This window comes from Coregonus clupeaformis, chromosome 29 (assembly GCF_020615455.1).
Source record: "Coregonus clupeaformis isolate EN_2021a chromosome 29, ASM2061545v1, whole genome shotgun sequence".
Taxonomy (NCBI): domain Eukaryota; kingdom Metazoa; phylum Chordata; class Actinopteri; order Salmoniformes; family Salmonidae; genus Coregonus; species Coregonus clupeaformis.
In genome coordinates this window covers 29,560,810-29,588,248 of record NC_059220.1, presented here as the reverse complement: position 1 = coordinate 29,588,248, position 27,439 = coordinate 29,560,810, and the positions used below count along the sequence as shown (strand labels likewise).

Below are 27,439 nucleotides of genomic sequence, written 5' to 3'. Positions count from 1 at the left end.
AAGCTGAGGACAGAGGGCTGCTAGCCTGCACTACACGCTGCATGTTTGCTAAGTCATGCTGTGAATACCACCTCTGTTCAACTTGATCTACCCTGGCTGCCTCCCATGAAACACTTGCCTGCCTTCACTCTCAGATTGGCAGTGGGCATAATGGCTGCTTTCTCCCAGCCCAGCTCTGGCCTGCTCTCCCCATCACTTCCTCACTTTACTCTGTGTCCTCACTGCCAAGAGGGAGCAGGCTTTGGCTAGGCCGCTGCAGCGGACACTACAGACTTTAGAGTAGGTACACACTGACTGCACAGTATCTGCCCTAGCCTACAAGTGGGCTAATCAGTGAATGACAACGTCCTTGCAGTAGTCCACATGACGAGGCCACAGTGGATTTAGATGCTTTAGGTTTTGTGTGTGTGTGTGTGGCACTTGATTTGAATGTGAACTTGAAGACTGCAGAATTATTAGATCGCTGTTAATATATTATAATATTTACACTGAGTGTACAAAACATTAGGAATACCTTCCTAATGTTGAGTTGCTGTACCGACAATTCACATCAAATTTGAGTAGGTGGATGAGGAACAGTTGGGAAATGCTGTGGAAGAGCGCCACTAATTGTTTTATTTAAATTGTACCTTTATTTAACTAGGTAAGTCAGTTAAGAACAAATTCTTATTTACAATGACGGCCTGCACTGGCCAAACCCAGACGACGCTGGGCCAATTGTGCGCCGCCCTATGGGACTCCCAATCACGTCCGGTTGTGATACAGCCTGGAATCGAACCAGGGGGTCTGTAGTGACGCCTCAAGCACTGAGATGCAGTGCCTTAGACCGCTGCACCACTCGGGAGCCCCAAATTACAGCAAGTGTATGTAGGTGTAAGTCATAGAAAAACCCTCTAGACCTCTGTTGTCATTGTCACAAGACGGGAGCTCTGTGGTCACATGACAGGAGTCCCAGACCCACTCACTCATGGTTATTTACCCTCCCTCATGGCAGAGGTGACGGGTCAGTGGACAGCACGTCATTGGAAATTTGTGAGAGGCACACACGAAAAGTAGCCTAAGTTATTTTTGTGTGCAGTACACAAGTTTGTATACAGTGCATTTCAATCACAGATAAATACCGTTTTGTTGATCTCGGGGTTGTGAGACTGGCTGTGGCCCTGTGATTCTGACCATGTTAGGGGTTGTGAGACTGGCTGTGGTTCTGATCAGGTTAAGGGTTGTGAGACTGGCTGTGGCCCCGTGGTTCTGACCAGGTTAAGGGTTGTGAGACTGGCTGTGGCCCTGTGATTCTGACCAGATTAGGGGTTGTGAGACTGGCTGTGGCCCTGTGGTTCTGACCAGGTTAGAGGTTGTGAGACTGGCTGTGGTTCTGACCAGGTTAGAGGTTGTGAGACTGGCTGTGGTTCTGACCAGGTTAGGGGTTGTGAGACTGGCTCTGGCCCTGTGGTTCTGACCAGGTTAGGGGTTGTGAGACTGGCTGTGGTTCTGATCAGGTTAGGGGTTGTGAGACTGGCTGTGGTTCTGACCAGGGTAGGGGTTGTGAGACTGGCTGTGGTTCTGACCAGGTTAGGGGTTGTGAGACTGGCTGTGGCCCTGTGGTTCTGACCAGCTTAGGGGTTGTGAGACTGGCTGTGGTTCTGACCAGGTTAAGGGTTGTGAGACTGGCTGTGGCCCTGTGGTTCTGACCAGGTTAAGGGTTGTGAGACTGGCTGTGGTTCTGACCAGGTTAAGGGTTGTGAGACTGGCTGTGGTTCTGACCAGGTTAAGGGTTGTGGGACTGGCTGTGGCCCTGTGGTTCTGACCAGTTTAGGGGTTGTGAGACTGGCTGTGGCCCTGAGGTTCTGACCAGATTAGAGGTTGTGAGACTGGCTGTGGCCCTGTGGTTCTGACCAGGTTAAGGGTTGTGGGACTGGCTGTGGTTCTGTGGTTCTGACCAGGTTAGATGTTGTGGGACTGGCTGTGGCCCTGTGGTTCTGACCAGGTTAAGGGTTGTGGGACTGGCTGTGGTTCTGACCAGGTTAAGGGTTGTGAGACTGGCTGTGGTTCTGACCAGGTTAAGGGTTGTGAGACTGGCTGTGGTTCTGACCAGGTTAGGGGTTGTGAGACTGGCTGTGGCCCTGTGGTTCTGACCAGATTAGGGGTTGTGAGACTGGCTGTGGCCCTGTGATTCTGACCAGATTAGGGGTTGTGAGACTGGCTGTGGCCCTGTGGTTCTGACCAGGTTAGAGGTTGTGAGACTGGCTGTGGTTCTGACCAGGTTAGGGGTTGTGAGACTGGCTGTGGTTCTGACCAGGTTAGGGGTTGTGAGACTGGCTGTGGCCCTGTGGTTCTGACCAGGTTAGGGGTTGTGAGACTGGCTGTGGTTCTGACCAGGTTAAGGGTTGTGAGACTGGCTCTGGCCCTGTGGTTCTGACCAGGTTAGGGGTTGTGAGACTGGCTGTGGTTCTGATCAGGTTAGGGGTTGTGAGACTGGCTGTGGTTCTGACCAGGTTAGGGGTTGTGAGACTGGCTGTGGTTCTGACCAGGTTAGGGGTTGTGAGACTGGCTGTGGCCCTGTGGTTCTGACCAGCTTAGGGGTTGTGAGACTGGCTGTGGTTCTGACCAGGTTAAGGGTTGTGAGACTGGCTGTGGCCCTGTGGTTCTGACCAGGTTAAGGGTTGTGAGACTGGCTGTGGTTCTGACCAGGTTAAGGGTTGTGAGACTGGCTGTGGTTCTGACCAGGTTAAGGGTTGTGGGACTGGCTGTGGCCCTGTGGTTCTGACCAGTTTAGGGGTTGTGAGACTGGCTGTGGCCCTGAGGTTCTGACCAGATTAGAGGTTGTGAGACTGGCTGTGGCCCCTGTGGTTCTGACCAGGTTAAGGGTTGTGGGACTGGCTGTGGTTCTGTGGTTCTGACCAGGTTAGATGTTGTGGGACTGGCTGTGGCCCTGTGGTTCTGACCAGGTTAAGGGTTGTGGGACTGGCTGTGGTTCTGACCAGGTTAAGGGTTGTGAGACTGGCTGTGGTTCTGACCAGGTTAAGGGTTGTGAGACTGGCTGTGGTTCTGACCAGGTTAGGGGTTGTGAGACTGGCTGTGGCCCTGTGGTTCTGACCAGATTAGGGGTTGTGAGACTGGCTGTGGCCCTGTGATTCTGACCAGATTAGGGGTTGTGAGACTGGCTGTGGCCCTGTGGTTCTGACCAGATTAGGGGTTGTGAGACTGGCTGTGGCCCTGTGGTTCTGACCAGATTAGGGGTTGTGAGACTGGCTGTGGCCCTGTGGTTCTGACCAGGTTAGGGGTTGTGAGACTGGCTGTGGCCCTGTGATTCTGACCAGGTTAAGGGTTGTGAGACTGGCTGTGGTTCTGACCAGGTTAAGGGTTGTGGGACTGGCTGTGGCCCTTTGGTTCTGTAACCAGGGGACCTCAGAGGGAAGTGTGTGTGTCTGCTTCCCCAGTCTCTGGGCTGCGACCTGACTCTGACCCCAGCCATCCATCATCCAGCCCCTGACTCACCACTCTAAGCTCAGGCCTGCCCTGATCTCCAGACTGGGAAAGCCCCAGTCTGTCCAGAATACACTCATTCTTCAATAGGGTAGTGCTCAGAGTGTTATTAAGTAACCTTATTTGATGCAACACCCTCTACGGCAATATGCCTTTGGGTAAAGGAGAGTAGTCAGAAAAGGCCAGCTCTGTGAGCTACATTGGTATTACTTTTCTTCACTATTTTGGGATATCAGCTAGCGACTGAATACTCTATGCTTTTCTGTGTGTGTAGACCCTTAGGACGTATGAGTAGGCCAGCCTACACTCAGTCAGTGCTGTAGTAGTGACACAGGACGGTAATCATGTTAGGAAGGAAAGAGGACATGGAGGAGAGGAAAGCGCTCGGCTTACACAGCTCTCATTATTTACTGTGCTAGTCTCCGCCATCGCTCACGGGGGCAGACAATTGGCCGTGATTGATGTCAGTTTAACAGCTCGCTGCAGAGCCGAACCATTAAAATGCTGGGTATGTAAATGTAAATGTTCCAAGTAGGTCATGAATGAAATAATGTCAACCCGTATCGTGGCTGCCCATCAGTACCTCTCCTCTGTGTCTCTGGGTTAATGGCCTCATCTTCCCCTTGGTGCACATCAAGGGTGGAAGAGCTCAATGGCTTTTTATTGTCTTGTTTTCTACTAGCCTACATCCTTCAGGAGAATGAACATGGAGCCATGATGTTTTCCTCCTCCTGTTTGGATTAGGATTGACAGATCTTCTGCAAGAGACTGTTGGTATAAATATAAATGCTAATATACTTTTTTTTTAACTGTCCTGTGTGGCTCAATCGGTCACGCATTGGTGCTTCCAAAGCCAATGGTCGTGGGTTCGATTCCCGCTGGGGCCACCCATATGTAAAAAGGTATGCACACATTGACTGTAAGTGGCTTTGGATAAAGTGTCTGCTAAATAGCATCAATGTAAGCCTTCACCTGACCATATTAGGGAGTTTAGATATGTCATGTAGTGCATTGCTGTAGAGGAGCAGCAGTCTAGGCCTTCCTTTTGTAGGTTGCTATTATTGTCTAAACTTCTGGGCATCTATTAGGCACCCGTCACTGGGTTTGCCTTATTTGGCTACTCAGCCTTACTGTCAGTGGGTTGAACTTGTATTCACTGGTCCTGTCAAAAACAAATCCTAGCTGATCATTAAAAGGTTATTTAAGACATGCTATGAAACTGAAGGGTCAGTGAATTCAGGTTGCTTTGACTTTGACTTGGAGAAAAGTGGAATATGTGAATACTGATCAGACTGGTAATCATTAGCTTAAGGAAGTGCTGCAGTGTATTGTTGCTGCCACCTACTGACCAGAGAGTAGTATGAAGACATTTCATAAATGCCTTTATGGTTACATGAATGCAACATTGCATGTCTGAAACTTATGACCAAATTTAATGAGCAAGCAGAAACACCATTTGATAGGCTACTTAACCAATCTGATCAAAACCATATTAGGCCTACTTCTATTTGATAGGTTATATGTCATCAGTTGAGCTCAGTATCTAGTTCTACAAACGGCTGGTGATTTTGGTTTCCATGTAAATGAGTAATCCACTGTTTACACTGTGGAGGTAGGCCTGGAAACATTTTCAGTCTTTCACTGTATGACTGGAAATTTTACTGTCACATTATTTCATGTCTCCAACACATTTGAGTTACTCCAACATTTTCAATGCAAGCTCACGGGATAGTTTAATAAATTACAGTGAACTGTGACCCTGCTCTATTCGCCTGCTGTGGCTCTGGGCTGTGATGGTCACATGCCTGCCATGCCGTTCACTCAAACTCCACTGTGACTGACTGACTGACTGCCCTATAGAAACAAATGTCTCTGGCTCATATATGGCTGGTTTAAGAAAGTTTACTCTTGTTTTCTGAAAAGTAATCTCGCTCTTAACATGAGTTGAAACTCCACAGAGTCCTGTTGCATTATTCACCAACTTTCTCATTGTTGCGTCAAAACAAGGATGAGGAAGACTCCACAGGTGCAGTGTAACATCCTACCAAAGTGAAGCTTGAATCAGTGGGCACAATGACAAAAACAAAGTCTTCAAAGTTCTCCTGAGGGTGTCTGAGCGCTGGAAAGCCCTTGTGGGACACCTCTGGTAGAAGTGTATTCTGAGTCATGTACACCCTGTGGCTGGAAACCTAAGTACGGATCATGTAAATGTGGTTGGAGTTGGACGCGTCCCTCCGTAATGCCCCATCTTTATGCCTGGAGTACGGCTCCAGATTAGAGGAACTCAGTCAGCCCGCTCTGCTCAGCCCCACAGTCAGGCTCACAGCGCTTCATATCAGCCAGTAAAGTCCCATTGTTGCGGCTGCCATTCCCACCGCCGTGGGGAGTCTCCCTGCTTCTGCTCCTCTCTCTCTGCCTTCCCCTGGACGAAGGGTGGGTGTTATTACACACACACACACACACACACACTCCCTCTCTGGAAACCACACAGGCTTAGGCTGACCCCCAACTGTTTTACCACCTAGAATAATGTGTCTGCTTCTCTAAGGAGAGCATCAGTGCTGGGAGCTGGGGATGTCTAATCCCAGCTGGGATCAATAGAAAGGTGCAATAGAGAGGGACACATGTATCATCACGCTCTGGATCAGAGAGGAGTCAACCAGGACACAGGGACACAGTCCCACAGGCAGGCACCAGGAGTGATGGCTGTCTGTCAGATGTCCGTCTCAGCATAATGTGGTGTGGCTGCTCTCCTGGCCACTGATCCAGGCTCTGGTCTCTCGCTCTCTCCGGCTGTGGACTCTTCCTTCAGTCTCTCTATTTCTCAAGACTCACTGCAAATTCCGTTTGCATGTATAGCTACTGCTGGTGAGGACATAATGTTCAGAGCCCCCCCTCCCTCTCTCTCTCCTCTCTCTCTCTCTCTCTCTCTCTCTCTCTCTCTCTCTCTCTCTCTCTCTCTCTCTCTCTCTCTCTCTCTCTCTCTCTCTCTCTCTCTCTCTCTCTCTCTCTCTCTCTCTCTCTCTCTCTCTCTCTCTCTCTCTCTCTCTCTCTCTCTCTCTCTCTCTCTCTCTCTCTCTCTCTCTCTCTCTCTCTCCTCTCTCCCTCTCTCTCCTCTCTCTCTTTTTTTTTTTTTTTTTTTTTATGCAGGCCAGGGTAGGGTTGATATACCAAGTGGTTCATCAATTACCCACAATGCACTGGCCATTATCGGACCAGCCACCACACACTGCGCATTCCACAGTGGTGTCCTCTCCTCCCCCATACCTCTCCTCCCCCATACCTCGGTCTCTTTTTCATCTCCCCCAGAGGGACCCAGGTAACCCGTCCCTCAGTGGAGGAGTAATTATAGCCTGCTGAAAGGTCACACGCTCTAATTGAGTTGTAAATCCCATGGTTGGCGAGGTGATGACATTTCCAGCGTTGTCCCGTGTCACCGGGGCCACCCCTATAACAGGCCGGAGACGCACACGGAGGAGGAATAGAGAGCAGTGACTACTGGTTGACTGACGAGGCTGCTATGCTTTTTTAAAAAGTGGGCTCTGTTTAGGATGTATGGCTGAGAAGGCCCAGTCTAGTGTGTGGCGTGCAAAAGTGTCACCAGTCCATATTGAGTTGTTTTAAAGCCTATCGAGTAAATGTTTTATGTCCTCTCTCCATCTGTGATCAGGTTTCTCTGCCTGTGTCTTCAGGTTTTTACTGATGTTGCCTGATTTGTCTGTTTGGAGAAAGACACCTCACCTCAGCCATTTGTGCAAATGTTTTACACGTTCTTTCCCATCTTCTCCAGAAAATTCTGCAACTTCTACCAGAAAGAATCTACAGTCGATGGCAGTTCCACAGTATAGGTATGTACCAATGAATCAGCTGTTTCTAAGTTGGTTCTTACTCTACCCTCCTTGAATAGGCCTACAGTGGCAATATTTGCATTCTTCTGCATGGGTACAGTAGTCAAAGGCCTGTTCCCTTCTGTGTTACTACAACCACCAAAATAACCCACGGAAGCAAAGATTATCAACACAACCACGCTTTAACGGTTTGTATGAGAAGAAAATAATTAGTCGCGGAAGGAGAGGTAAATGAAAAATGCAAATGAGAGCTTCATTTTAAATGCAAATTGGTAATTTCATTATGCGTCGCTCGGTTTCAGCCTTGCTAGCAGGAGGACCCTCGCAAGCAGCGATAACCTCAATTATAATCTTCTGTTTGTCAGACGTTTCTCTAAAGCGACGAGGCAGAGATCGTCGCTGCCGATCACCCCTGGGGCTTATTGCTCCAAATATGGAGGCTCATCCTCCTTCGGCAGTCCCCAAACACGCACCCTGCTCCCTGGTCCACAAATCACCAGCTAAAACCTGTCCCTCCTTCCCTAGCCTCATCCTTAAGGAGTCACCTCACCTAGACAACTGTTACCTATTATTGACCCTAATGCCCAACGTAGGTAGAGGACAAAACTCATTAGCAACACTGGCAAGGAACGCCATAAGCTGTGGAACTCCTAGTCAGATGCAGTAAGACAGGCCCCAGTGGTGTCCTTTTAGTGATTCCTCCACTAGTGAAACAAGCATTTACACAGACCGTCACCTGGTGGAAAATGTATCTCGGTCTCCCTCCGTTTCTCCTTATGTCTAATTTCCAATCTTTTGGAGCCTAGGAGTTGGGATTGGAAGCAATTTATTCTTCCTTCATTTTTTCAACACCGGGACCGTCATTGATTTAACCTGATGAGTGGAGAAGCAGGCATTTAGCAATCAGAGCAATGTCTCATTTGATTACTTCGGACCTGATTGGCTTCATAACTGCACACCAGGCAATTGATGTTCATTTTCATCAGGAGAATGAGCAGCCTTCCCTCCCTGACTGGTTTATCACCACCCCCAAGGTCAATATGTACTGATGGAACAGCCAGACATGAATGTCTCTCTGTGTTAAGTGTAACTATGTGCAGAGAGTGGTGTCTAGTATCTCTAGCACACATCAGGTGGAAGGCATATCTGTTCTGTTGGTGTCAGGGTTGTCCTCTGTTGTTCATGCTCTCTCGCTTTCCGTTGCAGGTTCTATTCTGAAAAAGCTTTTGCACACTGGAAACTCATTCAAGGTAAGACTTTTTGTGTGTTTTCTCACACAAACTTGCACATCTTTCTCCCACATTACTGTGAAGGAAACGGAGCAGTCTGATCCTGTTCCGTGTACAGTAACCTGTCCGCTCTCCTCCTGCATGTAGATCAGATGTGAGGGCATCCGTCTGTTCCTGCTGTGGCTGCAGGCCCTGCAGAATAACTGTGCAGAGGAGCAGTTCCTCATCTTCGCCTGCCTGGTGCCAGGCTTCCCTGCTGTGCCCTCCACCAGAGGACCCTGCACCCTGGATACCATCATCTACAACCCTTTCTCCAACCCACCCGATGGTGAAACCCCTCAACATCTCACACACACACACACACACACACGTTTGTTTTACTATCCTTGTGGGGACCAAACAATTGATTCCCATTCAAAATCCTAACCTAACCAGGACCCATAAACCTAACCAGGACCCATAAACCTAACCCCTAAGCCTAAAATAGCCTTTTTCCTTGAGGGGACCGGCGAAATGTCCCCAGTTGTCCTGAATTTTCCTTGTTTTACTATCCTGGACTTCTGGTCCCCACAAGGATAGTAAAACCAAACACACACGCTCACCGCCCCCCCCAAGGCTCTCCCTGCTCCGTCGTCTGGTCCCCTGTCCCTACAGTTGAACGTGTCCCAGCTTGTTAAGACCTGTTTCTGTGCCATCTGGAAGTTGTGCAATTTGACCTGGGGCAGTTGACTGTGATTGTCTGGGTCCTGGGGAATTACACTGATTATTTCATAAAACAGGCTGCTGGAGTGAGATGGGTCGTCTTCACTCCTCAGAGAGTATTAGAGATCTGTTCTGTTATTAATAATACGGTGCTCATAGTGTTCATCAGTGTGTCTCTGTTTCTCTCTCTATACGCTCAACAGCCAAGGTGGTGCCTGAGGAGATTACCCCGCTGGTGCCGGCTGTGCCAGGGGAGAAGCTGGCAGATGACCAGACCTGCTACATCCTCCAAACCCTGCTCAAGTTCATGGTTGTCCAGGTGAGGCTCCTGCTACAACACAGTCCTACCTAGACAACACTGGATCACACTGTGGCCTTGGTCGAATACTTTCAAAATGCATGATCCAATCAAATGAGGCCATTCTTTCCTGTAAAAACAAAGTAATGGATCCAGTACAAAGCTTGTATGGGGCCTATTGTCTGGCTGTGTTGTAACTCTGTGTGTCTCTTTGTGTCTGAAAGGCGTCCAGTTTAGAGTGGACAAACAAAGACAACCAGGACACCGGCTTCAGGTTTCTCTTCAGTCTGTTCAAGAAGTACTATCTTCCCCACCTCTTCCCCTCCTTCACCAAGCTCACCAACCTTTACAAGCCGCTTTTAGGTAGGGGTGTGGGTGTGGGTGAGTCCGTGTATTCCCTTTGCTATGAGCAGTCTTTTATACCGTCATGTCACCGTGGGTCAATTTGCAAAAACTCAAGAGCTTATTCCAGTTGAGAGACTGAATGTGCAGCTTCACTCTCTCTCTAACACACTCCTGGTAGCAAATTGGGTATTAGCTACTCTCCTTAGAAGCAGCTTTGGAGAATTGAAACGTTTTTTGGGAAGTGTAATATAATGTTCCTCTATTGAACCAGGCAAGTCAGAAGTTCTAATTTGTAATTGCAGCAACAGGCCTTTGCCAAATCAAAAAATGTGACCCAAAAGCTAATTACTACAGTCGATGCACACAGATTCCTGAGGCCAGGCAATTTAGATGTCTTGTCATGAACCTGATGCTTTTCTCAATTTCCCCTGTTGTAATGATCTACTCTCTCTCTGAGAGTGAATGTCTAGTTTTAGCTAATTGCCAGTTAATTCAAAGGTATTCAACCCATGTTTAAATGAGGTTTCATGAATTATAGAAATTAAAATCCTTTGAAACATTAACCTGGTCCATGAGGCTGTGGTTCACTGTAATTATCAGGGTTGTTCAGGTCAATTACTTTGTGGGCTGAATTCAATATTTTCATATTATGGCCAGTAACAGCTAAAAAATGGATGTTGACTGAAAGCAGCGTATTTAGATCTTGTGTAATTTCCTTATCTTTCTCTAACTCCCACTATGTGTCTTTCACTCTCACCTTCCATATATCACCCTCCTTTCTCTCTCTGTGTCTCTGACCCCTCCCTTTCCCTACCTCCCCCAGACCTCCCCCACCACAGACCAAAGCCTCTGTATGTCCCGGTGACCCGTAACAACGAGAGCACGTTCTGTACGAGGGACCAGTACCTGGCTCCCCGTGTGGCCTTCATCACCTGGCTGGTCACCTTCTTCCTGGAGAAGAAGTACGTCAGCACCGCCACCCCAAGCGCCAAGAACGGGACTAACGAGGTCATCCCCAAACTCATCCAGGTAGGTCCGCTGTCAAACATGCTAGTAGATACCCATAGACTTCCAGTCATTGCGCTAACGCTAGTTAGCATTGGCTCGCGAAACGACCTCTAACGGCCTTCATACTGGACACAGAGACATAAAAATGGGATCCACAAGTTCATCTGACTCTAGGGAAGTAGATAAAGTGCCTCATTAGCAAAATCCCGAAGTATCCCTTTAATGCAGGAAGGACTTAATGGTCAATTCCAAGGAGAGGTTATTTTAATGTCAATTTGGAATCATTTTAGTCAACCAACAGTTACTTCTGTGTTTGTCTTAGTCTTTATAATTTATACTGGAACCTAGCCCTAAACCCTCTCACTGGTACCCTGTCCAACCCACTGCCTGTGCTGTGTGTGTGTTCAGACTGTCACTGCAGGCGGTAGCAGTCAGGAGAAGGATAAAGACCGTGGTGGTGAGGGTGAGCCCAACGGCCCCACGGAGCCAGAGAAGAGCCACTCTAACAGTAGCACGCTGTCTGACCGGCGTCCCAGCGACTCCAGCCTGTGCAGCATCGATGAGGAGCACCGCAGCGTCTATGACATGGTGCACGGCGTCCTGCTCTCCACACGGGACAACATCAACTTCGTCAACGAGGTCTTCCACCAGGTACAGCCCGCAGAGAGATGATAACAAAGTGTTTCCAAGTGACTCAATGAGAGTATAAACTACGCTTTTCCTCTACAAGAGCAGTTTTAGTTGTGAAGCTGATTTCCTCTGGTACGCCACTAGCTTTTGAACATGATGCTGAATACTAAACCATGTTGTTATGTGTTGTGGTGTGCTGCCATCTAGTGGAAAGACACTATCACTACATCAAAGCCATCGTCTTAAGAGTTGGAGCAAATTCAATTAACACTTGTAACATTCAAGTCAAATGTCCTTAGCCACCACATCTGCTTTGTGCCATTTAGCAAACACCTTATTATGATCCTGAAAATACATGTATTCATTATTCAATGGCCATTATCCTATTTTCTATTGCATAATCTCTGTTTGTATCTCCAGGCCTTCCTGTTGCCCTCCTGTGAGGCGTCAGCGACCCGGAAGGTGATCAAGGTGTACAGGAAGTGGATCCTGCAGGAGAAGCCAGGCTTCATGACGGAGCCGGAGAAGAGCAGACAGGCCGAGGTTGAGGAGAACCCAGAGCAGCTGCTCATCACTGAGACCGATAGCACACACACACAAGTAATGTCAATGATACACACACCCACACACACACACACTCACATAGGGCGGCAGGTAGCCTAGTGGTTAGAGCGTTGGGCCATTAACCGAAAGGTCGCTAGTTCAAATCCACGAGCCAACAAGGTGAAACATCTGTCATTGTACCCTTGTGCAAGGCACTTAACCCTAATTGATAATGGCAGACCCTGGCTGTGACCCCATTCTCCGAAGGTGTTTCAGGGGGGGTTGGGATATGCAAAAAACACATTTCCATTTCACGCATGTGTATAAAACACAAATATAAGTATTATTATTATTATTACACACAACTAAAATGAACTCCGAACACTCAATTTCATACTCGCCATGCTGACTGGACGGTCGTGTCCTCCTGCAGGTGTTGGAGAGTCATGGTCACAAGCGCTCTTCCAGTTGGGGCAGAACATACTCCTTCAGCAGTGCCATCAGCCGGGGCTGTCTCACTGAGGAACAGAACAGAGACATCAAGGCTGGCATCCAGCCCACCCTGCAGGTATGTTGCTTGCGAGCGTGTTTTGTCTTTTGAAACGTTTTTTTGTGTGTGTCCAGATGTGACTGTATTCCGTAACCCCTGACCATAGTTTATTTCCTTACTCTATCCCCAGGTGTTCCTGACCAACTCGGCCAACGTGTTTCTGCTGGAGCCATGCCAGGATGTGCCCAAACTACTGGACAACCAGGTGGAGGTGTGCAAGGGGGTTCTCAGCATCTACCGCCACATGATCATGGAGCACGCCATGAACACACAGACATGGTACGTCAGTCCGCACCTCATACACTTACATACTGATATAAACTAAACAGTGCCGTATCTAGAGGTCGTTATCAATAAAACGTCACAATAGTGTTCGATTTGGCTGCTGGAGGGCAAGGAGACCCCAGCTCCGCTAAAACCATATTTGGTTTTAATATCAGCATCTCTTGAATAGCATAGTCAGAACTACACATTTCTGATTATTCCACATTTAGCTCTATCATCAGTTATACAGCAATCAGTAAACATAAATGGATCATGTATTTTTAGATACATGAGGGTAGCCAGATCCATTTGGCTACCCATTTGTAGCGCGCTAGGTAAAGCAAACAAAGTGTCATTTAGCTTGCTTCATCAGAAAGAGCTTGACATCATCCTGGTAAAGTTGTCAGTCGGACTACTGTCATCACCGCTATAGCTGGCTAGCCAATCAAACAATATTTAGATATAGTAATCTAGTTTATCCCCTGAAAGTTAGCTTGCTTGACGTGATCTGTTATTAGCTAGCTAGCCAATTTTACGTGGTCCATCAATCAATGTAGCCTATCATGTTTGTCAGCAGCAATCATGACTAAACACTATTTAAAAACAATGTTGAAAAAGGGATAATGTTAGCTAACTTTGCTAGGTAGGCCTATGTTGGTTGGAGAAAAAAGTACATTAGGTCTACTTAAGTGATAATGCCCGAGAAGCCGGTGTTTGTTGGATATATTGGCACCGTGCCAATATATCCAACTATTTTTAAAATCATATTTTCATTAAAAACATTATTTTGATTAATTTATTCGTACTATTTCATCCTTCCACAAGATATGTCCCGACTCAAATCTAGGGTTCCTAGAGACGCGACCCAGTTGTTTGTTATTTTTGTTCTGTATCTATGTATGCGACCCAGTTGTTCATTCTAAATGTTCCATTGCCATACTGGCTGGCAACGTTCTTATTCCTTGCTTGCTAGCTAGCCAACTACTGCTAATTTACAGTTACGTCAAAAAGTTCAGCCAGAATAACAGCCAGCAAAGAAGCTGCATTTGCATTTGTTTAAGCTGTTTTCTAGTGACATTTATTTGGATACATCCATAACAATCAGCTTATGATGCGCGACTTTGCCTGGCAGAGAAAATGTGCTCTCTGTCAGGACACTGTTCAGACAAAAGAAAGGCAATCCATGACATTCATTTGAGCTGATTTTATCCACCACAGCAGACATAGCTATAGCTACTTATTGTATGTCACATTTGTCTGTACATTCTCCTGGATGGTGCATTGGTTGAAATATCTGTCGGAGTCTGTGCTACCACTTCTGCTGCCTAGCTTCAGCCTTTTGGGTGTTGATTGGTGCTGCAGTGTTCTCTTTGTTTTCGGCCAGGATGTTGCTCCAGCGTTTTCTGTCTGTCAGTGAGGGACGCCAGTAGCTATGGAGCGAACCTTCGCACCGATGCCCACATAATCTCCCTCGCTTCTAAACCAGCATTGGCCAGTTTCTGGACTGTCGTGATCCTGATGCTGTGATTTGTGTATGTACAGTTGAAGTCTGAAGTTTACATACACCTTAGCCAAAATACATTTAAACTCAGTTTTTCACAATTCCTGACATTTAATCCTAGTAAAAATTCCCTGTCTTAGGTCAGTTAGGATCACCACTTTATTTTAAGAATGTGAAATGTCAGAATAATAGTAGAGAGAATGATTTATTTCAGCTTTTATTTCTTTCATCACATTCCCAGTGGGTCAGAAGTTTACATACACTCAATTAGTATTTGGTAACGTTGCCTTTAAATTGTTTAACTTGGGTCAAACGTTTCGGGTAGCCTTCCACAAGCTTCCCACAATAAGTTGGGTGAATTTTAGCCCATTCCTTCTGACAGAGCTGGTGTAACGGAGTCAGGTTTGTAGGCCTACTTGCTCGCACACGCTTTTTCAGTTCTGCCCACAAATGTTCTATGTGTTTGAGGTCAGGGCTTTGTGATGGCCACTCCAATTCCTTGACTTTGTTGTCCTTAAGCCATTTTGCCACAACTTTGGAAGTATGCTTGGGATCATTGTCCATTTGGAAGACCCATTTGCGACCAAGCTTTAACTTCCTGACTGATGTCTTGAGATGTTGCTTCAATATATCCACATAATTGTCCTTGCTCATGATGCCATCTATTTTGTGACGTGCACCAGTCCCTCCTGCAGCAAAGCACTCCCACAGCATGATGCTGCCACCCCTGTGCTTCACGGTAGGGATGGTGTTCTTCGGCTTGCAAGCCAGCCCCTTTTTCCTCCAAACATAACAATGGTCATTATGGCCAAACAATTCTATTTTTGTTTCATCAGACCTTTCATCAGAGGACATTTCTCCAAAAAGTACGATCTTTGTCCCTATGTGCAGTTGCAATCCGTAGTCTGTCTTTTTTATGGCGGTTTTGGAGTAGTGGTTTCTTCCTTGCTGAGCGGCCTTTCAGGTTATGTCGATACAGGACTCGTTTTACTGTGGATATAGATACTTTTGTACCTGTTTCCTCCAGCATCTTCACAAGGTCCTTTGCTGTTGTTCTGGGATTGATTTGCACTTTTCGCACCAAAGTACGTTCATCTCTAGGAGACAGAACGCGTCTCCTTCCTGTGCGGTATGACAGCTGCATGGTCCCATGGTGTTTATACTTGCGTGCTATTGTTTGTACAGATGAACGTGGTACCTTCAGGCGTTTGGAAATTGCTCCCAAGGATGAACCAGACTTACATTTACATTTTACTCATTTAGCAGACACTCTTATCCAGAGCGACTTACAGTTAGTGAGTGCATACATTTTTTCATACTGGCCCCCCGTGGGAATCGAACCCACAACCCTGGCGTTGCAAGCGCCATGCTCTACCAACTGAGCTACACGGGACTTGTGGAGGTCTACACATTTTTTTCTGAGGTCTTGGCTGATTTCTTTTGATTTTCCCATGATGTCAAGTAAAGAGGCACTGAGTTTGAAGGTAGGCCTTGAAATACATCCACAGGTACACCTCCAATTGACTCAAATGATGTCAATTAGCCTATCAGAAGCTTCTAAAGCCATGACATCATTTTCTGGAATTTTCCAAGCTGTTTAAAGGGACAGTCAACCTAGTGTATGTAAACTTCTGACCCACTGGAATTGTGATACAGTGAATTATAAGTGAAATAAACTGTGTGTAAACAATTGTTGGAAAAATTACTTGTGTCATGCACAAAGTAGATGTCCAAACCGACTTGCCAAAAATATAGTTTGTTAACAAGACATTTGTGGAGTGGTTGAAAAACGAGTTTTAATGACGCCAACCTAAGTGTATGTAAACTTTCGACTTCAACTGTAGTTGTTCCCGCTGCCCTGCAGATCTTAGGTAGAAGCGCTGCCAGATAGTTCACGCTCATCGGCTCTGACTTCTATCAGATCGAGTCCCCGATACACTCTCCTCTCCTTGGGTGGAGATAAAATGTGTGGGCGTTCTCCGGGCATTTCGATAGATATTTCTCCAGTGGTGCCATCGGGCATAGTGGGTTCCCTGGCTGCGCGAACATGAATCCCCTCTTGGACTCCCTGCCCCTCTCCCTTGGGTCCAGATTATTCCTTGTGGCCTCGTTCTATGTGAGAGTGGCGTATCTGAGAGAGAGAATGCGTTGTTATAATATTGTTTTCCAGTAGCCTAATTACGAGTGCAACTTAGAAATAACACAAACAGGCTATGAACAACATACTTTAGACCGTTCTCGTCTGTTTTTACGAGGAATGAGTTGGGCTTTAGTTGTCTGTTCCCCTCTTTTCCTCTTCGACCCAGATGTATCTGGAGGTCGAACCGCACTTTCTGGACCAGACCCCTTGGTGTACCGGGATTCAGAGCCTGGGAGTTTTGGAGCTGGGTCATGTCCTTATCGGTGATGGGAGGGTGGATGTTTGTGATATATTTTCCTTGCCACTTAGTTGTTTGTTGCCCAGAAATACATGATTCAAGGTGGTCAATTCAGTATCCTTCATAAGGGACCAGCTGCGACCGATGGGTGCGTCATTTAGAAACCGGCTGAGCCCACTCCGGAGTGCCAGATGGCTACTTATACTGTACTGGTCCCCCTTCCCATTTCGTACATTTCCATAAAACTGTCGGAGAAGGATGTTAAACTATTCCTTAGTGACATCTTTGAAGTCAACAACTTTTTTATTCTCTGCTAGCCAGCCGTCGAAGCACCGCACAGCCCAGTTTGTATTCTTAACTGTGGTTTTTTCGTTGCGGCTTTTCTCTAGGTCATTCAATGCAGTATCCCCCAAATCTGCATGCCTGGGTATTGTCGTAGTAAATATAAAATGTTATAGATTGATCTGAGTAATATGTTGTGCAAGAGGTTGTGCAAGACAAATTGTGTTAGGAGTTTGTTTTCAATAAATGTGTCTGATACTAACAGTGTGTTAGTTGTCTGTGCATAACATTTTAGTAGCGAACAAAGAACAGAGCACCAGATGGCCTAATCTTACAGGAGTACGATAACTGGACAACACCCACACCTCAGGCCCAAGGCCCCCACCAGTTGCTTCTCACGAGTTTCCTTTGACACACACAGACATCTCATTTGCACGCACACTCATTCTCAACTCCCCACGAGTTCTTTGACACACAAACCTTTCATTTGCACGCACACTCATTCTCAACTCCCCTTCTACTGGTCGGGTGCCAAGGGCAGAGGACTCTGCCGTGCACCAATGGGGCATCTGCTCTGGACAGAGCAGACCCGCCTCCTACGCCTCGGGAACCAATCAAGGGACTAGAAGAAGGACCCCTTCCTTTATGTTACATTGTATAAAGTAATGCTGTAAACTCTGTTTAAAGATCCTTCTCAACTGTCTCCATAAGAGGCAATGTGATTGGGTCCATGCATGTTAATTAGCAGGATCCCATGCATGTAGCCTAACAGTACAAGATATCTCTGTGTTTAATAAACTGCCTTTTGCTTAAGCAAATTCCTCTCTGTCTAGCGTCGTTGGTTTGTACTCCCTCTCCTAATTATGTGTTCACCAACAGTATTATTGCCATCTCCTTTTCCCACTCATTCATAGTCATACCGCCGAAAATATCAAAATAAATGTTCCACTCATCTATTTTAGTTTTCGCAACAAAGTATCAATTTAGCCAGTCAACTGAAAATAAGTTTTGTATGTTGCTATGACAACCAGCTCAATTTGCTGTCTGTCTTGTTCGGACACATTCACTTTATATGGGACGGTGGAGATCGCAATTCAATGTTGGAAAGGTCGGAGAGACAGACAGCAAGGTTTATCAAATATCTGCTGTTGAAAACCAAATGCTAGTCCAAAATAAATGGGAGATAATGTCTAGATGCTTTTTATAGTGGAGATAAAGTTTATACATTTCCTGGCAGGGTTGATGAGACAGTGGATTGCGCAGTTAGAAGGAACAGAGTAAATAGGCATTTCAACGTCATAGATGTAGCGGGTGGTAACTTGTGAAATAGACACCAGCTGGAATGCAGTTTTAACCAATCAGCATTCAGGATTAGACCCACCCGTTGTATAATTACCACAATGTTTAGTCAACTGTACAAAGTTTCTACCCGTAGCTTGCAAAGTAAACATTATCAGCAAAAAGTAACGTTACATCGGCAAAATGCGCCCTTCTGCAGCTTGACAGGCAGATCCCACAAAGGATGGGAAATTAACCTAAACCACTCATACTTGTCAGGTATAGTTCACTTTTAATTTATGTCACTCAGATATCCAATTAATGGTGGCCAATATTTAGAGATGTCGTGAGGCTACTCTCACATATCTGAAATTACATGACCAATTGAGGTTTACTGATCATGAAAAGCATGCAGTTTCTTGCTGTATAACTCTGATGATAGAGCTAAATGTGCGCAATTGTTTTGCATGGACTAATCGGACATTTGTAGTTCTGACTATGCTCTTCAAGAGGTGATGATATTAAAACCAAATAATTCACTTTTCTTTAACAATCCCTTGATAATGGCACGCAGTTGTCAATGGTCTAGTTGCCCCCTAGAAGGCCAATCCAACGCTCTGCACCTTATTGTGACACTTTATTGATAACAACCTATATACTGTGTATTGTGTACACCCACTGGTTTAAATAGGAAGAAAAAAATCTAAACCAAGCAGTTGCTTTTACCTGAAGGACTGTAATATCAGACAGACCTGGACAGTTCTGCTGTGTTGTATAGTTATCTACTGATACACAATGATGGACTAATTATATCCTCTGGGGTGTGTGTAGGGAGCAGATGCTACAGGTGCTGCTGAGGATCACTGAGGCGGTGATGAAGAGGCCTCAGGAGAACCAAAGAAAAGACATCTTTGCTGAGAGCCTGGCTGCCATCCTCTTCAGGGTCAGTCAGCCTGGGGATCGTGTATCCTCTCTTACTGTTACACAGTTGTTCTGATACCTCTGTTAGAGGAAGTACTAAGCTACTGGAAATGGTTGTTGCCCATGATGTTAATATAATGTGGAAACGTTACTGTTACAGCTATAATGGCTTGTTAGTGTTTTGATCACAAGCCAATGAGAACCAGCTGCCTGCCTATGGTGATTAATGAGATGTTCTGTTTTGTCCTCCTGTCTTTGTGCCTCTGTGCCCCTGTACATCCTCCCCCAGACGATCATTGTGGCGTGGGTACGGGCCAACCTGTGTGTGTTCATCTCCCGGGAGCTGTGGGACGAGCTTCTGTCTGTGCTGTCGTCTCTGACAGGCTGGGAGGAGCTGGTAACAGAGTGGGCCAGCATCATGGATTCTCTGACCGCAGTCCTGGCCCGCTCTGTCTACGGCCTGGACATGAGCAACCTGCCCCTGGACAAACTCAGCGAACAGAAGGAGAAGAAACAGAGGGGACGGGGTGAGGAGGCAGGGGGAGCGAGAGGGATGGAGGCAGGGGGAGCTAGGGGGAGCGAGAGGGATGGAGGCAGGGGGAGCGAGAGGGATGGAGGCAGGGGGAGCGAGAGGGATGGAGGCAGGGGGAGCGAGGGGGATGGCGGCAGGGGGAGCGAGAGGGATGGAGGCAGGGGGAGCGAGGGGGATGGCGGCAGGGGGAGCGAGAGGGATGGAGGCAGGGCTCTAAAGTGCAACCCTTTTGGTTGCATATTGCGCCTAAATGTTTTAATTTGGGAGCACCAGTGTGCCTAGAAAGAAAATCAGCCGTATAATAATGATTGTAGTGATTAGGCTTAGCTGTATCGCTGTTTAGGAGTTCCGTAGAGAAAAAACGCTGATTTGTGACCGTGGTGGTTGCACCATTACTACAGAGAGAGCCACTTGTCTCTAACCCAAACCATTCAAAAGTTGTGACCCATATTACGGGCGCTAGGTTTTTCCCCCTTCTATTGCGTGTTGGCGCCGCAGCTGAATGCATCTCCATTGGCGGGCCGTATTTTGTACATTCATAAACCATGTCGTGGGAAGTTCTAAAACTACTCTAAAACATATTGTTCAGTCATTTTGCCTCATTATCTAGCTAGCTAACAACCTGGTAACTTTACCAGTATATCCAAACATTTGGCGACACAGAAAGAATGGAAAAGGGATAGCTTAGGAAACCACAAATTCCACAAATTACTTTGTAATTTCAATGACAGGTATTTGTATCAACATTTTAGCTTTTATAATAAACAAATGTCTTTACAGGCTTATTAGTTTCTAGGGCACAACATGTGCTTCAAAAGTAGCTAGAATTCATAAAGGCCCAATAAAGGCTGTATCTCAATTGATTGTCTGGTGCTCCTACATTTTATGTGGTACCAGAGCTAACAACACATTTTTTAAAGTGAGAGCCCTGGATGGAGGGATTGATGCAGTGATAGAGGGGGATGACTGTGGAAGCCTCAGAGAATAGAGCAACAATGGTAGAAGATTCCGTTTCTCCTTTAGATTCTGTATTTATACTATTTGCGTGTCTCTGTCTCTCTTGTCTGTGTCTCAGGGGTGATCCAGGACTCCCAGAAGGCAGCAGCGGTGGCCAGGTCCTTCTCTCTGAGCTGGAGGAACCAGGGAGACCAGCAGGAGCCCATGAGGTTCCGCAGCGCTACCACCTCAGGGGCCCCCGGAGTGGAGAAGGCCCGCAACAACGTCCGACAGAAAGCCACAGGTGAACACACACACAAGCTACTGTAATTAAGTCAAATTTGGCTAGGGCCAAATGTTGGCCCAAATACAGATCTGTTTAATCTCCGAGTCCCTCTATGACACTACAGTGTAGACAAGACTCTCCATAGACTCCACAGTGAGTGTATATAAAAGCAGGGCATGTGTATGTTAGCCCAGGTGCTGGTGAAAGGCTCAACACTAAGCACAAAGAAACAGCAGATGGTCTCCATTGTTCCTGTCAGATGTCATTGGCCAATGTCAACATGTTTCTGTGTCAGTTCTCCGGCACATACAAACTCCCCTGGTGACATGTCGGAGACTGACGTTGTTTCTTCATTGTTCAGATACAGTGAACAACATCCACTTATCTGATGGAGATGTCTCTGTCTAATGATCAGTTTAGCTCTCAGGCTATCTAGAGCGGAGATGTTGTGCTTTCTCTAAACTAGCTAATCCCTAACGAAGGAGGATAAAAGAGTGACCCGCCTCGCTTGTTTCCTCACCATCCTCCTCTCTCTCTCTCTCTCTCTCTCTCTCTCTCTCTCTCTCTCTCTCTCTCTCTCTCTCTCTCTCTCTCTCTCTCTCTCTCTCTCTCTCTCTCTCTCTCTCTCTCTCTCTCTCTCTCTCTCTCTCTCTCTCTCTCCGTAATGACTGATAGCATCTCTGCTCGCTGAAGAGCTTGTTGAGCCTCGAGCAGATGTAGTTGGGCCTGAAGGAGGACTCATAAAAGCTTCGTGTGTGTGTGTGTGTGTGTGTGTGTGTGTGAGTGCGCGCGTATATCTGCATGCAGACAGAGACTTAACATGAAACACCACCGCCTCAAATTCTCCCTTTTCTCTCGTCTAATTAGATTTCTCCCACATTGATCTTCAAACATCCCGATATCCCTCCTCCTCCTCCACCCCCCTTCTCCTTGAGAGAGGGCCCACACATCAATCCGTGGACGTTTTTGATAGTTTCATTAAGTGTAATTAATGCTCATTAATATGCATAAAACGGGTAACAGTAGCGGTCTGTAGCGGAGACGATGCTATCTCCAAATGAAAGAGAGTAATTAAAGGTTGGTGTAGGCAGAGAATAGAATCCTCCTTCTCTTGCAATGCTCCTCTCTCCTTTAGATTAGGCCTGAAGTGCTGTCCATACACACTACCCCAATGCCTCATCTTTAAACTGAAAATGTGTGTCATCTCATTTATGCCAATACGTACTTGCCAATGTTTTTTCTGATGAGCATTTCCTACGACAGGGTGTTGAAATGACTGGGAACTATATTGCCCTTATTGCACTATTGACGAACTACAGATGTAGGATCTTAATTTGAGGTAGTTTGCTACAGCAGGAAAATTATCCTGCAGCAACATTAAATGTGAATTATTATGTGGATTATAATAAATTTACATTTTTGTAGGGGTTGATCAATTTTTCGTAAGGAAAAATCAAGTCTGAAATTTCAAAGTGGAAATTACAAACTTCAGAAACCTTTTTAAACCTCAATTGCACTACACATTTAAAATGTCCTGAATTGCAGGAAGGTTCTCCTGTAACAGGGTGATCAAATTAATATCCTACATCTACTAATTTAAAACCAGTACCTATTCTTATTATGGAAATAATGTACTATAATGTAATATGTGTGATACACATTAATTGTCACTAAAGCTCTAGTGTCCCAGCCCTATCCAGTTGCCTTTGCTTTTCTTTTTGGGAGTGTATTTTAGGAGATAACATTACAAAGTTGTGTGTGGATGGAAATAAGTTGACTTTACTGTGATGCACTCAAAGCCAGTTGTATTTGTCCTCTTCTGTCATGTGCATAGAGAACTAATTAATCTGATCTTCAAATAAAGGCAACTCATTGCATAAATTACGTCTCTCAAATGTAGACGGATTTGTTTTTGATGTTTTTTTTTTTTAATGTTCTTTTTATTTTTTAATAATATGTAACAACAAATCTGGTAGAGCAGTGCCTTTGTTTAGATGAAGAGCCCTCAAGTGTCAAATTAACATGAGAACCAGCCTCGGGTTTAGGCTTTAATATATTCTATTTATATTCTCTGTACACTGAAGTCAATTAGTTATATTAGTTCTTAATTTCCTGTCTCAGTAACTTCACTATGCCTGTTGTTTCACTCTTAATGCCTTATGGCTGAAGTTGGGGGCGCACAAAAGAAACGTTCAAGCAAATTGAGATGAATGACAATTCAAGTTACAACCGCAGATCTCAAATTAGGATTCAACCCTTAGTGGATTTTGTCTTCTTTAGTAGTATTTTTCTTCACTATTTTTTACAATTTCATGCAAAGGGTTAAATGGATGTGCCAGTGGTGTCCTTCTGATATTCTGCACTAAATGCTCTTATTGACTTCTCTCTTCCTCTTCTTTTCCGTCCTGTCATCGCTCTCTCTCTCTGTGATGGAAGCTAAGCGAAGCCAGTCTATCACCAACTGTGTCCATCTTTACGAGGCTTTGCCCGCTACTAAAAGCGTTCCTATGCTGCTTCACACTGTGAGCTCTTTCTTGCCTGGTATCTCCTCCCCTTCCGGTAACTCTTGCTCTCACAGGCTTTCAGGTAAAGTGTTCTGAGAGCTGTCTGTGTGGTGTCCTCCCACCTTCACCCTGTCTGTCTCTTCCGTCTGTCTGTCTGTCACTACTCTCTCTCCCGTCTCCTATTCTCCTGTCAGTCTCTCACTGTTTTATTAACACTCACTGAAGTGGAAACCCTTGTTGTTTCTCACAGCTACTTACTGTCGTTTTGGTTTGAAGTGGATTGAAAGTAAAAAAGGACGATTGTCTGAAGAAAATTCTATACTAATCAGTTCTAATGTGTGTTCTAATGTTTATAACTGTATGTTCCTATCCCATCTCAGTATGTGGCTAAAACAATGTAACCATTTTGTCATTTTAAAGGTGCTACACATAGGACTTTCTAGAATTTTTGCTTTGTAATTTCAGAAAATGCCCATAATATATCTGGCACTAATAGTGGAATGATAGTGTTTCTCAGCATTACTTACCCACCAGTGTTGTGATTGGCTAAGATATTTACCTATTGATTTCTCCCGCCAGAGCGTCATCTGTTGTCAATCTGGGAAGGCTGTTCTGACTTTGTGGCTGTGACCAAAAGTATGTGGACACCTGCTGAACATCTCATTACAAAATCATGGACATTAATATGGAGTTGGTCTCCCTTTTGCTGCTATAGCAGCCTCCATTCTTCTGGGAAGGCTTTCCACTAGATATTGGAACATTGCTGCAGGGACTTGCTTCTATTCACCAACAAGCATTAATGAGGTCAGCAATGATGTTGGGCGATTAGGCCTGGCTCGCAGTCAGCGTTCCAATTCATCCCAAAGGTGTTCGATGGGGTTGAGGTCAGGGCTCTGTGCAGGCCAGTCAAGTTCTTCCACACCGATCTCGACAAACCATTTCTGTATGAACCTTGCTTTGTGCATGGGGGCATTGTCATGCTGAAACAGGAAAGGGCCTTCCCCAAACTGTTGCCACAAAGTTGGGAGCACAGAATTGTTTAGAATGTCATTGTATGCTGTAGCGTTAAGAATTCCCTTCACTGGAAGTAAGGGGCCTAGCCCGAACCATGAAAACAGCCCCAGACCATTATTCCTCCTCCACCAAACTTCACAGTTTGCACTATGCATTGGGGCATGTAACGTTCTCCTGGCATCCGCCACCCTGACAGATGGTGAAGCGTGATTCATCACTCCAGAGAATGCATTTCCACTGCTCCAGAGTCCAATGGCGGCAAGGTTTACACCACTCCAGCCGACGCTTGGCATTGCGCATGGTGATCTTAGACTTGTGTGCGGCTGCTCTGCCATGGAACCCATTTCATGAAGCTCCCGACGAACAGATCTTGTGCTGACGTTGCTTCCATAGACAGTTTGGTACTCTGTAGTGAGTTGGAGGTCAGACGATTTTTACGCGCTTCAGCACTCGGCTGTCCCGTTCCGTGAGCTTGTGTGGCCTACCACTTCGCACCTGAGCCGTTGTTGCTCCTAGACATTTCCACTTCACAATAACAGCACTTACAGTTGACCGGGATAGCTCTAGCAGGGCAGATATTTGACAAGCTGACTTGTTGGAAAGGTGGCATCCTATGACGGTGCCACGTTGAATGTCACGGAGCTCTTCAGTAAGGCCATTCTACTGCCAATGTTTGTCTATAGAGATTTCAGGCTGTGTGCTCGTTATTATACACATTATACAGCAACGGGTGTGGCTAAAATAGCCGAATCCACTAATTTGAAGGGGTGTCCACATACTTTTGTATCTAGTGTAGCGGAAATAGCTAATTTCCTGGTTGCTAAAATTCTACTGTTCGCTCAATTTTTGTTACTGTGAGAAACAAGCACTGAATAGTGTAGGGAATCATTGTACCATCTAAACGGCTGTGAAATATATTTTAAATAACAAAAAATGTAATTATTTCTGCATTTTGAAGCTGGTGGACCAAAACCGAAAGTAACGGCTGTAAAAACAATATTTCACAGCGATTTCGATGGTGCAATGATTCCCTACACTATTCAGGGCTTGTTTTCTCACAGTAACTGAAATTGAGTGAACAGTGTAGAATTTTAGCAACCAGGAAATGACAGAGCGATCTCCACTAGATAACATAGCCACTAGATAACACAGATGCCGCCCTGTCGGGAGAAATCAATAGCCGAATATCACAGCCAATCACAACACTGGCGGGTAAGAAATACTGTGAAACACTATCATGCCACTATTAGCGGCAGATATATTATAGACATTTTCTGAAATTGCAATGCAAAAATTCAAGAAAATCCTATGTGTAGCACCTTTAAGTTGCCAGAATGCTGTGTGGTAGAGCATGATCATGTGTAGTGTGCTGTATATGAGATGAGTCTTGCCTGATGCATTGCTCTAACTCTCTGTCTTCTCCTCCCTGGTGGTGGTGCTCAGACGTGGAGGAGGGCCAGCTGTCAGAGTGTGGGGGAGATGGGGAGCTGGAGACTGGAGACAGCCCTCTACCACGCAGCAGCAGCACCTCTGACATCACACAGCAACTGGCTGACACCTTCCCAGGTAGGGATACACCAATGAGTGAGCGAACACACAGCATGAGGGCATGTTCTAACAGGCCATTTTTGCTGCCCTCTAGTGGAGGTATCTATACTGCTGCTAACAATGTGTCCATCCATACAGTGATTGATGTGCTTTAAAGCCTGCAGGCTACAGCAGTGGTTCCCAACCAGGGGTACTAGTTATCTGGGAGTACTTGGCCTATCCACGTTGGATATTTGAGAAGACTCATGAGACCATGGGCCTACTGGTAAAATGCAAATGAGGGGGTATTTCTGGGGTACTCCGGGCTGAGCAAAATTCAGTTGGTGGTACAGTAATTGAAAAAGGTTGGGAACCACTGGTCTACAACTCCTAATTCTGATCATGCATCTAGAGGTGTAGGGATGAGACTAGAACAGTATTTATGAGCAGACTGGCTGTCTGCTTTCTGCTGTGTGTGTGCATCCAGTGTGATTAACAGTCACTGTGACCTCCAGGCCACAAGAGAGAGTACTCCCCCAACAACTCCTGTGGCTCCGATGGCAGGGCATCGGAAGCGAGGACAGACAGCGACCCACCAGTGGTGAGAATCACACACCTGATGCAAAATCTATGACCTTCTTACTTTGTTTGGTTATTTCAGCAGGGCATCTGTTGCAGTCTGAAAGAGGCATCTCTGAAACACCCACTGATGACTTCTCCCTCTGTGCTCCCAGATTCTGATCAGGCGTAGCAGCAGTCCTGCTGAGCTGGACTACTCTGTAGAGGGACACAACACCTACGCAAGGCCCAAGCTCCAGGAGAAAAGTGTGAGTGTGAGCAGCGAGACATCCAACGGCTACTTGAACGACGCTGACGGCAGCCTGCTGGCCTGGCAGGCTTTTGAGGAGGAGGCAGACACCCAGTCAGCCCAGATAGACGTCACAGCAGACACCGGGAGCCAGAGGAACCTTCTGCTCAGCCGCAATGAGGCCCTTGCAGGTACTGGACTGGACTGGACTGGTTGGTTTGAGGGGGGTCTGCGTAAGGTTTCTGGGGGGATTGATGCTGGTGAACGAGGCTTGGAGGGGATTGGTTTAAATGGGATAAATACTGTAGCATATGGCCTTCAGGTTCACTAAATGTGTATTCTGTGGGATTTGTCAGGTTCACCTGAAGTGTGTTTGTCCGTGGGTCGTGATGGGATTTATCTCAGAGCAGCCTGACCTTTCAGAGGATTAGCATAGCCTTCATAGCCAGTACTGCTCTACAGTATCTTCTTCCTCTGCCTGCTGTCCCTCACCTTGGCCTCTGAAGCTCTGTAAAGAGAACGCTCCCTCTCTCCACCTCTATCTAGCCTTGGACGTGTTCCGGTTTTACCAC

General features: G+C 46.2%; 1 protein-coding gene across 5 annotated transcripts in view; it reads left to right on the top strand.

The window, feature by feature from the left end:
* Positions 1-27,439, top strand: part of LOC121545013 (ral GTPase-activating protein subunit alpha-2) — a 142,721-nt gene that overhangs the window by 33,783 nt on the left and 81,499 nt on the right. For 3 of the 5 annotated variants that reach the window (XM_041855333.2, XM_041855331.2, XM_041855334.2), the window contains exons 4-20: positions 7,274-7,331; positions 8,538-8,581; positions 8,708-8,888; positions 9,466-9,581; positions 9,785-9,923; positions 10,729-10,934; positions 11,322-11,564; positions 11,964-12,143; positions 12,520-12,654; positions 12,767-12,915; positions 19,171-19,282; positions 19,550-19,787; positions 20,868-21,032; positions 23,451-23,600; positions 25,976-26,098; positions 26,575-26,660; positions 26,794-27,058. In XM_041855333.2, the coding sequence (XP_041711267.1) occupies positions 7,274-7,331; positions 8,538-8,581; positions 8,708-8,888; positions 9,466-9,581; positions 9,785-9,923; positions 10,729-10,934; positions 11,322-11,564; positions 11,964-12,143; positions 12,520-12,654; positions 12,767-12,915; positions 19,171-19,282; positions 19,550-19,787; positions 20,868-21,032; positions 23,451-23,600; positions 25,976-26,098; positions 26,575-26,660; positions 26,794-27,058 (2,590 nt within the window). Of the gene's footprint in view, positions 1-7,273; positions 7,332-8,537; positions 8,582-8,707; positions 8,889-9,465; positions 9,582-9,784; positions 9,942-10,728; positions 10,935-11,321; positions 11,565-11,963; positions 12,144-12,519; positions 12,655-12,766; positions 12,916-19,170; positions 19,283-19,549; positions 19,788-20,867; positions 21,033-23,450; positions 23,601-25,975; positions 26,099-26,574; positions 26,661-26,793; positions 27,059-27,439 lie in introns of all 5 variants that reach the window. The other 2 variants (XM_041855332.2, XM_041855330.2) reach the window with 1 other exon arrangement.